General features: G+C 33.7%; 1 protein-coding gene across 2 annotated transcripts; it reads left to right on the top strand.

Moving 5' to 3' along the window:
* Nucleotides 1–732: 732 nt before the first annotated feature.
* On the top strand, nucleotides 733–12,210 carry LOC129269734 (membrane protein BRI3-like). 2 transcript variants are annotated; one of them, XR_010294734.1, is made up of 3 exons: nucleotides 733–909; nucleotides 2,661–3,690; nucleotides 4,955–12,210. XR_010294734.1 is itself a non-coding variant. In XM_064105118.1 (2 exons), exons 1-2 carry the CDS (start codon nucleotides 807–809, stop codon nucleotides 2,969–2,971), a joined length of 414 nt encoding a protein of 137 aa, XP_063961188.1. In that variant the 5' UTR covers nucleotides 733–806; the 3' UTR covers nucleotides 2,972–12,210. The 2 variants fall into 2 exon arrangements, 1 of the variants encoding a protein (XP_063961188.1); XM_064105118.1 differs by having other exon boundaries at nucleotides 2,661–12,210.
* Nucleotides 12,211–13,755: the final 1,545 nt, after the last annotated feature.

Here is a 13,755-nt window from a genome sequence, read left to right as displayed (position 1 = left end):
ATATTCGATTGATACTTTTAAAAAGTGCCAGGAGTCTGGGTCAGTAACCTTGCATCGATTAGCAATTTACCCTTATTCTAATCACTTGAATTGTGAGACTCGATAACTACAATATATTTCAGTATTATTGCATATTTGCCTTTAAATTAATATGCGTTATCCTTGAAAGCACAATTTGAATCATTCTTTCTTTATTTCTTGTGACCTTTATTTCTAAATGAATAAAAGACATTCATGACACTAAAAGCCTCACAAACGAACAGTTAACTTGATATCTAGACTTGATAGTATGATACTTGATACTCTCTCTGGCACCTCATGCAGGAAGCTACATTGTATACTGGGATGATGAATAAAGTGAGCCACTGGAAGAAGTGTCATGAAATAATAATAATAGGCATTTATATAGCGCCATCTATCTAGAAATATTCTATTCCGAGGCGCGTTGTTATTATTATTATTACCCCGGCTTTAGCTCGAGCTGCCTTTTAGCGCTCATGCATTCGAGGAATTAATCCTGCCGGGTACCCATTCATCTCACCTGGGTCGAGTGCAGCACAACATGGATAAATTTCTTGCTGAAGGAAATTACGCCATGGCTGGGATTCGAACCCACGACCCTCTGTTTCAAAGTCAGAAGACTTATCCACTGGGCCACAACGCTCCAGATAATGGTGATGGATTACATTGTTTGTTTTAAATTCATTTCCAATACATCTTCTTAATGAAACAAAGTTTTTAATGGTGAAAAAAAAAAACACTTTCTTTTCTCTGTAGATCTTGATTTCGAGCTCCACAAGTCAAGTATGTCAGCTCCACCTCTATATGCTGGAACAACAAGTAAACCACCTCCATATACTCAACTAAAAGAGGAAGGTCCTCCTTCATATGGATCAATTGCTCAACATCGTAAGTATCTTCTTATAGCAGTACTTTAATCAGTGGGTCAAGCAATCGCCAGCCAATGAAATCAATACAATTTCAAAGAAAATATGGAAAATTATCGCTCTATTAATAAAGAGGCATGTACAGGTGGGGGTAAAAAGAAATAATCCATTTCATGGATTTTTAAGATAAAAAGGTGAAATTTCTGCAACTTTTGGTGGAGGGGTTTTTAAAAATATTCCCCCCCCCCCCCGTCAGTTAACCGTTAACGCCTGTTTATTAATAGAGTTTAAATATTTTTCAAAATAAATGTAATGACTCGGTCCTAATGTGAAAGTTTTGATAGATCTAGAAATAAATGCCTGAAAAGTGGTTGATATTCATAGACTTTGGAGACACTAAATTTCTATTTTGGCGGTCCGCTAGTCTCCGCCGAAAAATCATGGGCGGTCTGTAGTACAAAAAAACACAAGATGACTCAGGCCTAGTTTGCCCATATCACTTTTTTAAAGTTGTGATTCAAATTAAAAATCTAACATTCTGTGTTTCAGGGACGATTTAATCAATGAACACCTGCAATCCTGTACAGTAAAGTTAGTAGATCATTAAGGCCCGAATTCACAAAGGTGGTTTTGAAAACCCACGGTCGAGTCCATGGTTTATGCAGATTTCTTGTATACATGTAAATAACGCTTATTTTACCGCGTATATCAAAAAAATGTCAAATGCTGATGCGCGCTTTTGTCACAGTGCACCAAATTGACGTCTGTTGCCGTGGTTATCCACGCCATTTTATTCATGAGTCCACTGTTTGAAGAGTAGACTCATGAATAAAATAGCGTATCTTACCATGGTAACAGGCGTCAATTTGGCGCACTGTCACAAAAGTGCGCATCAGGATTGGACATTTTTCATACACGCGCCTGATACGCGTAATTTATGTAGGAAATCTGCATAAACCGTGGACTCAACCGTGGGTTTTCAAAACCACCTTTGTGAATTCGGGCCATAGTGTTTAAACCATAGATTCCATTACATGTACCATCATGTCCATTTAATTGCTGGTTTAGTTGTGTCAGAAATCATGTCATATCCATCAAATCTACAGGATATTGAAATCCTGTTGACCTTGAATTATAACATGAAACACAGTGGCACTGCTATTATTCATAATGTCCATCTATACTAAGATATTTTTAAATTTGTTTTCAAATTCAATGTAACTTACTTCATAGATTGGAATACAATTCTGGTGCTTTGAAAAAATTCATTATTCAGTGAAATAAAAAGCAAAAACCTTTCACAAAATCATGCTATGAAGTAAATGACATTTTTTTACTGGCAGAGTGAATGAAGATAAACCACATTATACACATGAATGTGGTTAAAGGCAAGTTTGTGGTAAATGGTCACAGGTGATGGACGTTTTCTTGTTTTCATGTATAACATATTTCTAATCTATCATGATGTCTATATATTTTCTCAGGAATTGAACATCACAAGCTCTTATAGGCATCAAATTTTCCTTTTTGGCAAGAAGTATTATTACCTTTTAATGGAAACATGATATATTTGATTTACAAAATAGCTCATTTTGGTATATTATTCATTTATTTGATTAATTTATCAATTATGTATTAATTATTCTGTTTATTTTTCTAATGGAAATGGATGAATTCAATGAGGATTTTAAGATCAGTTACATTTGACTTCCTTATGATAAAACCATCAGACTAGTCCTTAGAAAACACCCTGATCATTTCTGTCTAACACAGCTACTTACCCAGGAGGACAACCACCTGCTACTGGCTACCCCCCACAGCCAGGTTACCCACCCCAAGGTGGTCCCCCACCCAATGGACCTCAGTACTACCCACCCCATCAACCTGTAGTAGCTCGACAGACAACCTATACAACACAGGTAGTGGTGGTTGGGGGTTGTCCTGCATGTCGGGTTGGTACCCTGGAGGATGATTTCACACTTCTTGGTGTCTGCTGTGCCATCGTCTTCTTCCCTCTTGGTATCCTTTGCTGTTTGGCCATGAGACAAAGAAGATGCCCTAACTGTGGTGCCACTTTTGGATGATGCAGTTTTGCAGAACTTCTTCTAATGAAACCTGTAATTGTCATTGACTGATAAAATCTTGTAAATCAACATCACTCTTCAGCTTTATTGAAATGTCAGATTCTGTTTATATTGAAAACTGAAAACAAAATTGATGTTTTTATTTTTTTTAATATGTGTACATTGTGGGCCCTACTGCAAGCAAGTTTTGAACATTTGTACATGTATGTATGTTTGAGGAGTGAAACTTATTCATTAAACAACAAGTTCATATTTTGTGAAATTTACTTGTCATTTATGAATATATAATCACTATTGATAAATAGTCATCTCATGAGAGTTTTGTTGAATTGCATTCAACAGCAATAAAGGAGAAGTCCAACCACAAAGAAGATTTATTTGCAGTAAGAGAGCAAAATCAAAGAAGCATAATGCTAAGAGTTTTATACTTTCATTGAAATCCGATTGTAAATAAGAGAGTTGTATCATTAATTTTTCGCATAACAGTCATAAGAGACCACGGTGATATTTTTGTATTGGGGGACTTCCACTTAAACTGCAGTCAGACCGCAGCTCGCGCGATAATGAGCATATTCACAGAAATTTATTCAGCGGCCCTCTAGCGGTCTCCGAAGGAAAACGTGCGATCAATTTGGCTTGATTTTCCCACTGAATTGGAGGGGCTGAAGTTATAGCTCTGTACTGGTCGCTAACTTCAGTTTACGTCGAAACGAATTGTGGTAAGTTATTCTCAAGACCTTCATCTACAGTTTGGTATATAATTTTCCATATTTCGACATTTTCAACCTACCAGTTTTACCTCTTTAATTGATGCTTATTTTAGTAATATTTTAACTGCGATTTTGTAGTCGGAATTTCACTTTTGGTTCCTGACTTTGCTACATAACCAAATTGTTTCGATCAGGATTTTTTAGAAAGAAGAAAAGTCACTGTTCAAAATATGTCAGAACCAACTTGACGCAAACTCACCTTATATTTTTATTTTAGAGAAAATGATACCCTAAAAATCGAGAAATTTACGTTTTACCCGGAAGTAACCTTCTCGTTCACTCCACGATGGCGCGAAATAATGCCAAAATTACGTTCGTCGCGGGTTGGTAGAATTTCGCCTTTGGTCCCGTACGTTGAAACTTCTGTAATGATGGCAGATGGCTCGCATTATATGTGTCTGTGGACGGTGGACTTGTTTTTTTTAAATTAAGACTCAATATAAACGAAGCTTAATAAGTAGATCCCTTCTAAAGTTTTATTCAATGATTATCAGGTTTCCGAATTCCAGCAAGTTTTTATTATAGATTGAGATATTTCTTGATTTATGTTGAAAATTGTTAACCTTTTTTCTTAATTAGTCGAAGACGAAGTTGAGCCCCATGACCATGATTTTTGCCCCAGCCCAGGCTGCGGTTAAGAATTAAATGATGATTAGCTCAGACAGTCTACTCTAGAGACTATAAACAGTTTAAAGTCAAACTAAAAAGTCTGGTACTACCGTACTCAGTTAGTAGTATTTATAAACCATTTTGTTCAAATAAAAAAATTGTGGCTGTCACAGACAGTACTTAGACTTAACTTAGTTAGTCTCTTAGACTTAATTGATGTACATGTAACATCAAGTAATCAAGTAAGTGAAGAACCATCTTTACAAGCATACATGTATGTAATAATGCTTTGTACATACCGTAAATGTAATGTATACCTACATGTACAGGTACCTAATTTTTATATAGATTTTAAAGCGATTCAAACCATTTTGAATTTTCAAATAATTGGCACTGAAAAGAATTTTGTATTCTCTGATGAACTGATACTACAGCTCTCTAGATAAGTTTTTTTATTTTCATATCAATAATACGCCTCAATGCTCTGTCACATATACTGCAGTTTCCATGTAAGTAAACAAATACATGTAACATAATTCATACTTTGAATGGTTATTTAGTAATTTAGACTATTTCTCTCTTTATTTGTCTCTTCTACACACAGATCTGCATACTTGCTGACTCTGGTCTCTGCTTGCTACTTCATTCTGGGAGAGTCCATCATGTACTATAATGGTCAGACCATGATTTCGACAAAGCCCTTATTTCGTTTGCAAATTTTGGACTGATACAACATAAAATTTATCTTTATCGATATTGGAAACAAAAAAATTAGAGCACAGTTTTGGGGAGGACTAAGAATACTGACTTGGACAGGAATACAGCTTGACAAAAATAAAAATTCACAATTCAAAACCAAAGAACATTTTTAATGTTACTAATAGTGCATTGCAAGAAACTTTCTACTCAATCACACATTCCAAAATTAAGGGTAAGTCCTTTGATTAAACACAAACATGTAGTTGATTTGCAATTGAAATTGAACATAAGTTTCTTGCAATGCCCCATAATCATATTTTGTTCTCAAGCAACTCTGTTATATGTTATCTAATGTGCTGAAGGTTAAGTGCCATGTATGTTCACAATTTTTTTTTCTCGAAGGTATAATATATTTGTCCTTTTAAACGGTATTTGAATGTGGTTACGCCTTGTTTTTGTTTTCCACAGTAATTATTGCATATATGAACAGAAGTGAAATATTTGTTGTGAAGCACTGTATGAATGTTGTGTGATCATGGAGCTATGGTGTAATGGTATTATAATTAATTCATCATTTTTGTTATAAGACTGTAAACCTGGTGGATGTGAGGGAGTGGCCTGGATGAAAGGAAAGTGAGCATGTGTCCAATTACGGATTTGCATATGTTTAGACAATTTTGTTCGTGGATAAATATTAATGTGCATTCCCTATTCCAAGCAAAGAGTAAAGGAGAAGTCCACCCCACCAAAAAATTAATTTGAATTTAAAGAAAAATAAAGTATTGCAGAAAATTTCATAAAAACTATGATTCAAAATTAAAAAATTACTATTTTGACATTGAGAAATTTGCCTAATTTTATAAAACAATTATATGCTCATCTTGGTCAATGTGCAAATTACAGACCCGATTATGTCACAAGCACTCTAATTTCTTGTGTATTTTTTTGTTTGATACATGTACATGACATGTATATTTTATTTTAATTTTCATTAACAAATTTTGAGAGGGATTTTAATTCCTCCATTAACATTCGTAGTTTCCATAAATGTAACCTATTGTGATTCGAGGAAGATTTTTTAGATCAAATTTGCTAAAATTTATATAATAAAAATGCAACAAAAATTTAAAAAGTAATGTGATGTGAGTGACATAATCAACTCTATTTGCATACCATTGTTTTGTGTATATAACTGTTTTGTGTTAAAAAAGGGAAATTTCTGTATTTATTCAAATAATTTTTTGTTGATGTGCACTTGACCTTTAACTCACTTCCCTTCCCACCCCTGCCCAAATAAGTATAATCAAGAACTTGAAAATCAAAAGCAGTGATTAAGAAGAAGTAAGAATTAATCATAGAGCTATTAATAGCTCCATGATTTAATAAATACAGGCCTAAATAGAACTTCACATGAAAGTAAAAAGAGAATAAAGCTGGGTAGGAACGATGAAGGAATATGATTTAAAGAAAAAGCATAAACATATCCCCATCACCCCCCCCCCCCCAAAAAAAAAAAAAAAAAAAAAAAAACAGTCCGGCGGGTTCGAACCAGGGTCCTTGCACACGCCAAAACAATGCGCTTACGCAATTTGCCATCGATCTCTTTCATACTATTTCTGGGTTTTTTAAGCTATATGTAATGTTGCAAGTCTGTGCGCCGCTGTTGACCAATCAGAACGCGTCGGCAATTCTACTGCAATTCCAATCATTTTGCGATGGACATTGCCGTGGTTTTTTGTGGTTCCTGACTTTGCTACATCATGAAATTTTATAATTCTTTTTCAGTCGTAAAGAAGAATGTCTACGCTTTATATTGATTATAATATCAATTTGACGCAAGTGTAATTTCGGTGCAAAAATGCGCTCTGTTTATTCACATATATTTCTTGAAAAAAATCATTTTTTCTAAGCTAAATATTGGTCTTCAAAATACATTAAATGTGCATTTTATTTAGCTGATCAGAAATTTCAAAGTTTTATCTATAAAATAAGACCAATTTTGTGAGGAATAAACGATTCTAAGAGCAAAAAACACCGATCGGAAAGTTCGTCTTCACAGCTCATTACGTATGCATAACCACGGACGGCTATGCATACCGCTGAATAAAATAGAGCACTTTTGGACGGGCTGCGGACTGACTGAACTGGGGAATGTTGAACTAAGGCCAGTGTGTTACTTTGAGAGTCTCTCTGTAGCTTTAAGATGAAATCCCTTTTTAATCCCCTTCTTAGTCCCCATTTCAATCCACTTTTCCTGTCTTGACACAATAGCAGTGGACTCTGAAAGAAGCCATGGTCCATGATGTAATCCTTTACTCTAATCCATGGAGTCTTTGTAGAAGTCTCATACTTCAATAACTTCACAAAGACAAGATACCAGTGTCATAATATTCTTCCCTTTTTTCATTTAAAATTTCATCTGGATCAGACAAAACAATACAAATCAGTATCTACATTGTAGGAAAAATCAATTGCAAAGAGTAGTAGGGACTACAGCAACATTTATTTATTTTTCTTATGCATACCTCATAAAATCTTGTAGATTATTGGTAATTCTGTCCGAGTTCAAACAGCTTAAAGGATAAGTCCACCCCAACAAAAAGTTGACTTGAATAAAAAGAGAAAAATCCAACAAGCATAACACTGAAAATTTCATCAAAATCGGATGTAAAATAAGAAAGTTATGACATTTTATATTTTCGCTTAATTTCACAAAACAGTTATATGCACATCCTGGCTGGTATGCAAATGAGGAGACTATGACGTCATCCACTCACTATTTCTTTTGTATTTTATTATATGAAATATGAAATATTCTAATTTTCTCCTCATTGTCAAGTGATACAACGATTAATTCCTCCCTGAACATGTGGAATTATCATTGTTTAATACTATATGGTTCAGTCAAGTTGGTCCTTATTGTCAAATCTATAAAAAATGAAATATTGTATAATTCAAACATTAAAAAACAAAAGAAATAGTGAGTGATGGACATCATCGACCGAGTCACCTAGTTGTGCATATCACTGTTTTGTGAAAAATAAGCGAAACTTTAAAATTTCATAACTTTCTTTTTTTACATCCGATTTTGATGAAATTTTCAGCACTATGCTAGTTTGATTTTTCTCTTTTTATTCAAGTCAGCATTTTCCTGGGGTGGACTTGACGTTTAAGTATTGAATGGTAAGGGTTTTGGTAACACCATGTAACACCAAACTCTACAATAATAAAGTTCTCTGATTGCATTCAATTTCAGGGTAAACCAATGATGTTTGATAGCCTCTTAGACCTGTGTTTCATATAGCATGTCAGGGGCAATATCCAAAGACATTGATGTACAAATACTGCCCCAGATTAAACCATTGTGGTACACTACTTTCATCACATCATGATTAATCTCATTTCTGATCCTCAAATTGGCAACTATTATTCATTTCCTACCGATTCATTTTCTGATTGAAAAAAAAAACATGGATATACACTGTAACATGGGTCTACATTCAAATGACTAATAAAATCATTTGGTTGCCATGATGATTAATTGTTGGCATCAATGGAAAGACCAGATGGGTTGAATTAATCACTTTACAACTCATTCTTGGTTAGATGATCATAGAGATAGACTTTACAACCAAAATCACAAAGAGGGTTTAGAATTTGTAGCCAGAAACCATGGTTTATGCAGATTTCATGCACTTGCTACTAAGATCACACAGCATTAATGAGCTAACTATTTCATCTCATCATGTCAAAACAGTGGACTTACCGGTACTCATGATGTAACAAGCATAATTCAAGATGTCTATATAGGCCCGTATTCTGAAGTCAGGTTTAACTTAGACCACGGTCTAACACTGCTAAAATTATGGGAAGCCAAAAGTTCCAAAATTCTGTTTATATTGTATATTTCTTATGTTTACTATTTTGTTTCCTTTTGCTTTCATAATAAAGAAAAATAGTTCAGTAATCATTCCCAGACAATTATGAACAATTTGGGTATCGGGTATTTGGGTATCGGGTGTCATATGAGTGAATAAATTGAATGTGTACTATTAGGGATTTGTGCTCCAATTGGCTCTCCATAGTCAAACCACAACTTTAAACCAGGGTTTAATTTAAACCAGAGTTCAGAATACGGGCCCTTGAGTAAAAATAAATACACGCTTTCATCACAGTGCGCCTAATTGATCAATTTATCACACTGTGATCATGAAAGCGTGTAATTTAGTGCACTGTGATGAAAATGTGTATTTATTTTTACTCTTTATAGACATCTTGAATTATGCGTAATACTAATCGATGCATGTACATGTAATTCTAAATATGGTTTCAATCAAAAGATTAAAAAACTATCTTTGTGAATTTGGGTCTTTGTGGATATCTCTATGTCTAGTTAATGACTGTGCAATAGATAGAGTTCAGGCTGTTGTATGAAAAGAATTATTATTCTACATCGATGTAGATAAGACTATACTGTGACAAAGATTGTAATTTTACATAGATATACTATGAAAAAGATAATTCTGTATAGATCAGGCTGTACTATGAAAAAAATTACAATTCTACAAATCACAAGTATACATGTAGTTCAAACTATTATTTTCTAATTTAAGGTCCGGTATATAGTATAGGTTATTTATATTGAACACTGAAATTATTATTTGTCCGAAGTTTGATCTGAGCTCTGAATCACAAAAGAGATGTAATCAACATTTTTTTTATTTTCTTTGCATATTCAATAGACTTTTAATAAGTTATCCTTAATTGTACATAACTGATGTTGTTTACCTGGTTCATGTCTAATTATACATGTATTAGACCATCAGTCATTGTTGTAGCAGTGCTAATATACAAATCAAGCAGCTTTTTTTTCATTAATAAACCACCTGTTTTATTCACCATTTTGTATTTTACTCTTCTATAGTTGCATTTAGAACATTTTACTCAGGATAACAAAGTTCTCTTGCGAAATACCATTTCAAGATTGTATTATTTCTTTTATTAGTTAGAGATATTATACAGTCATAATTGTTAGGAATGGGAATGAGATTTAAAAGTGGGAAAATAAGGTTTAAAAGCAGCGAATTGACAAGAACTATGACCGATAAAGGTTACATGTACTAATTAATATGAGACTTGGTCTAAAAGCTGAAAATAGCTTTCAATAGTCTAGCTATCACCTATCGATTGTTCATCATTTATGTAATTGCCACATGTATGACATTCATTTTTATTTGATATATGCATGTATATGTAACAAGGCTCCGCAGTCCACACTAACCTTTTCATCTTGGTGGCCCGATCATTCCACCAAAATCATCAATTTCATATTTTGGTGGCCTGCAAAGCAAATATGGTGGCCCTAAAACAATAGAATACATTACAATTTATCAAAACTTTGGGAGCGCAACCTAGCCACCAAGTGTGGGCTTCTACAGAATTTTGGTGGCCCAACTCTCATTTTGGTCACCCTGGGCCACTGCTAATGTTGAGCCCTGATATATATATATATATATATATATATATATATATATACACACATATATATCACTTCAGATGTGGGGTGAGTTTTGTTCATTAATAATGAATTCAAATTTCACACATTTATATTTCACATCTGAATGTAATGTCAAATTGTATTTTCGTTAACTTATCACAATTGTTTTTGTTTTTTGCTAAATTTGCATTCCATTTTCAAAATGCCTTTTAATGTATGTTATATTGTCTAAACATTTATTAAGAATATTATAATGAGCACATATACTTTGTATGTAGAGGAAATTGTAAATAAGATTATCTTTCTCTAATACATTCATATATTTTTGTGTCATACTTTTTCAATTTATATATTCAAGATGGCACGTTGACGACAAGATATTTTATATTCATGAAATTTGTTAATAAGTTCTAGTTTCATGTACATGTATATTTCATGAGAATAGGGCTAGTTGAGGGATTGATATTTATATTTCCATAATTCTCAATAGTATTTAGTTTAGTGGGAAAACAAATTGCTTTGTTTTAAAGGCAATTAGAACTTGTTAATAAAATTATTTGAGTGAGAGCATACAAGAAAAAACGTGACTGAAAATTTGAAAGAACTTTGACTAGTAGTAAGAAAGTAAGCATGTTTGAAATAAAACATCAACTAAATATCTGTAAATCTAATGGGGAGATACAGAAACATATAGGGAATTGCACTTACGGCCTTGCATATCTGGAATATTACTTGATTTTGAATTAAATTTGAAGTTTCAAATTGTTATGCCCCATAATATTGCTTATTTTGGTTTATGGACTGTGATAAATGCTAAGGGCAACCCTCCTTTTGTTATTTGTTTGCATTTTTCTTAAAGAGTGCTGAAATTCTTGATAGATCTGTTTTTATTAGTCATAAACGAAATCCTTAGTAAACGTTTGTTTTAACCCATGATCTCCTACAATCAGATCGATCCTGTACAAAGCCTATTAAATTTACAGAATCTAGTATTCAGCGGCATTTGAGTCATTTTGTGGATTGGAACTTATTTTGAAGTTACGTCACTTAATTTGGCTAACTTGAAAAACTCCTGAGTAGAGTAAATACAAAAGTGAAAAATTATGAAATTCATTTTTGAGACCTGATTTCATTCAAATTTTAATTTATTACACTGTAATTCATGCCGTTATGGTGGTTGAAAAACCTAAACTTGATACACTTAAAAGAAAGTAGACCCTTGTTGTGTATATTAAAATCAGTATTACCAACTTAAGTACAGCCTAGGCAATAATGTGATACAATGTTTTAAGTGCAGAAGAGTATATGTTTATACATGTAGTTGCTGTGCTACATAAAGGTACCTATAACCATTCAATTTATACCAGTATGTAGTTTCTGTGATTGATTTGGGGCATCTTGATATTAAAGGGTGAAAGGATTCGGGTGTAAAACACAGGAAAACTTGACCTTTGCCGGATCATCATTTTAATCAAAGCTAGTGACTGATGTTTTTATGATGATAGATAAATCTGAAATTTATGTTTGTACTCTGATTATGATATCACAGGATACAAGTACTAATTGATGAAAAGCGCACAATGGTCAGTGCATGATTTATATTTATTAATCGTTGCATCACGTGTAATATACTCTGCTTTATTAAAGTAATTAAATTTGGTAAATTGTAGTAAATGTGTTTTTAATTGTGTCAGAAAGCAGTGCCAGAAAGAGATGAAGAGAGTAAAAAAAGTTCAAAGGTAGTTAAGCCTTATGAGAATTCCGTTTTGATAAAAGAAAACAAATGTAGAAAGATATTTAATTGTTAAATGAAAATACATCAAAGAATAAGGGAGGTATATTCTTACATCCGTACACGGATGGTTCCCCATATATATCATAATATAAATTCCATTAATTTTTTTCCCACGGAACATGATAAATAAATTTCTTATAGAAGGGGGTTTTAAATGATGTGTCAGATGATATATCCCTATCACAACTCAATCACTTTAATTTTTTTTTTTTTTTTGGGGGGGGGATTTACATTACATGACATAAAGGATCTGCTGTGACGTCACAAATCCACACTTAAAAAATCATAACTTTGTAATCTTTGACACGGGCATTTTCATCAAACCTTCACCGATGTTTTCCTTTATTTCTTCAGATTTATTCATGAATTTCCCCTTTAAGATACAGATGAATGAGAGATTTAAATAAAATTTAAATAGGAGTACCTTGTAGGAATGATTCTGATTGAAGTTTCTCATAAAGGCATAAAGCTAAACTGGAATATAATGTGCAACATGTTGGCAGTGTGCATATTTACAACAGCAAGGAGTTTGAAGAATAAGAAAGAGATGGGAGGATGATACAGAGACGGGGGGGGGGGGGGGGTAGGAGCGATGAAGAGACCTATAAATGGATAAGATTTGGGGAATATATAGAGGGAAGGACAATATAGTAATTCAAGGTTACAAATATATCCAGTGATTCAAAAGAAAGGATGTTTGAAGGTTTGCATGGTGTTAATCACGGAAGTGGTTTAACATGTGGTGAGCCCTAGAAAGGCCTAGGAAAAGTGGATAGAGGTGAAGAGAAAGTGGAGGTTAGAATGTAAAGTATCTTTCAGAAATGAGTATAGGCCTAGTCCTTAAAAGGGCTGTAAACCAGAAAGGGTATAGAGAAGCTAGCTGGAATGATGAGAGGCTTTATGAGCCTCAAGAAGGCTAGCTAGAGATGGAGAGATATGCTTGAGTAGGCAGGTTGACTGTCCACTCTTGAAGACAGACAGTCAACCTTCCCGAAACAACAACTCGATCCTCTCTCTCATCTCTCCAACTCAAGCCCGCTTTTTCTCTTCTCTTTCTGGTTTACAATTCTTCTAAGAATTACACTCAATTTCTAAGATATAGGCCTACTCTTCTTTCAAACCTCCACTTTCTCGCCTCTCCGTTGGACTTGGATATCAACAGGTTTAGTTCTTTCTACAGGACTTGACACAATTCCTGAAACCACTTCCGTGATTATTCATACCACCATGCAAAACTTCAAACATCAGCTAATCCTTACTTTTTTCATCGAGACAACAACAAAATTAAAAAGACAATCATGTGAACTCCCCACCCCTTGCCACCATTCCACCTGTTTTATACCTCATGGCGCTGCTCCTTCAAATCTCTCGTCAAAACACATCTCTTCCTGTCCTAATTTATTAAGTATTATTA

This window comes from Lytechinus pictus, chromosome 10, assembly GCF_037042905.1.
Source record: "Lytechinus pictus isolate F3 Inbred chromosome 10, Lp3.0, whole genome shotgun sequence".
NCBI lineage: Eukaryota > Metazoa > Echinodermata > Echinoidea > Temnopleuroida > Toxopneustidae > Lytechinus > Lytechinus pictus.
This window is presented reverse-complemented; position numbering and strand designations above follow the sequence as displayed.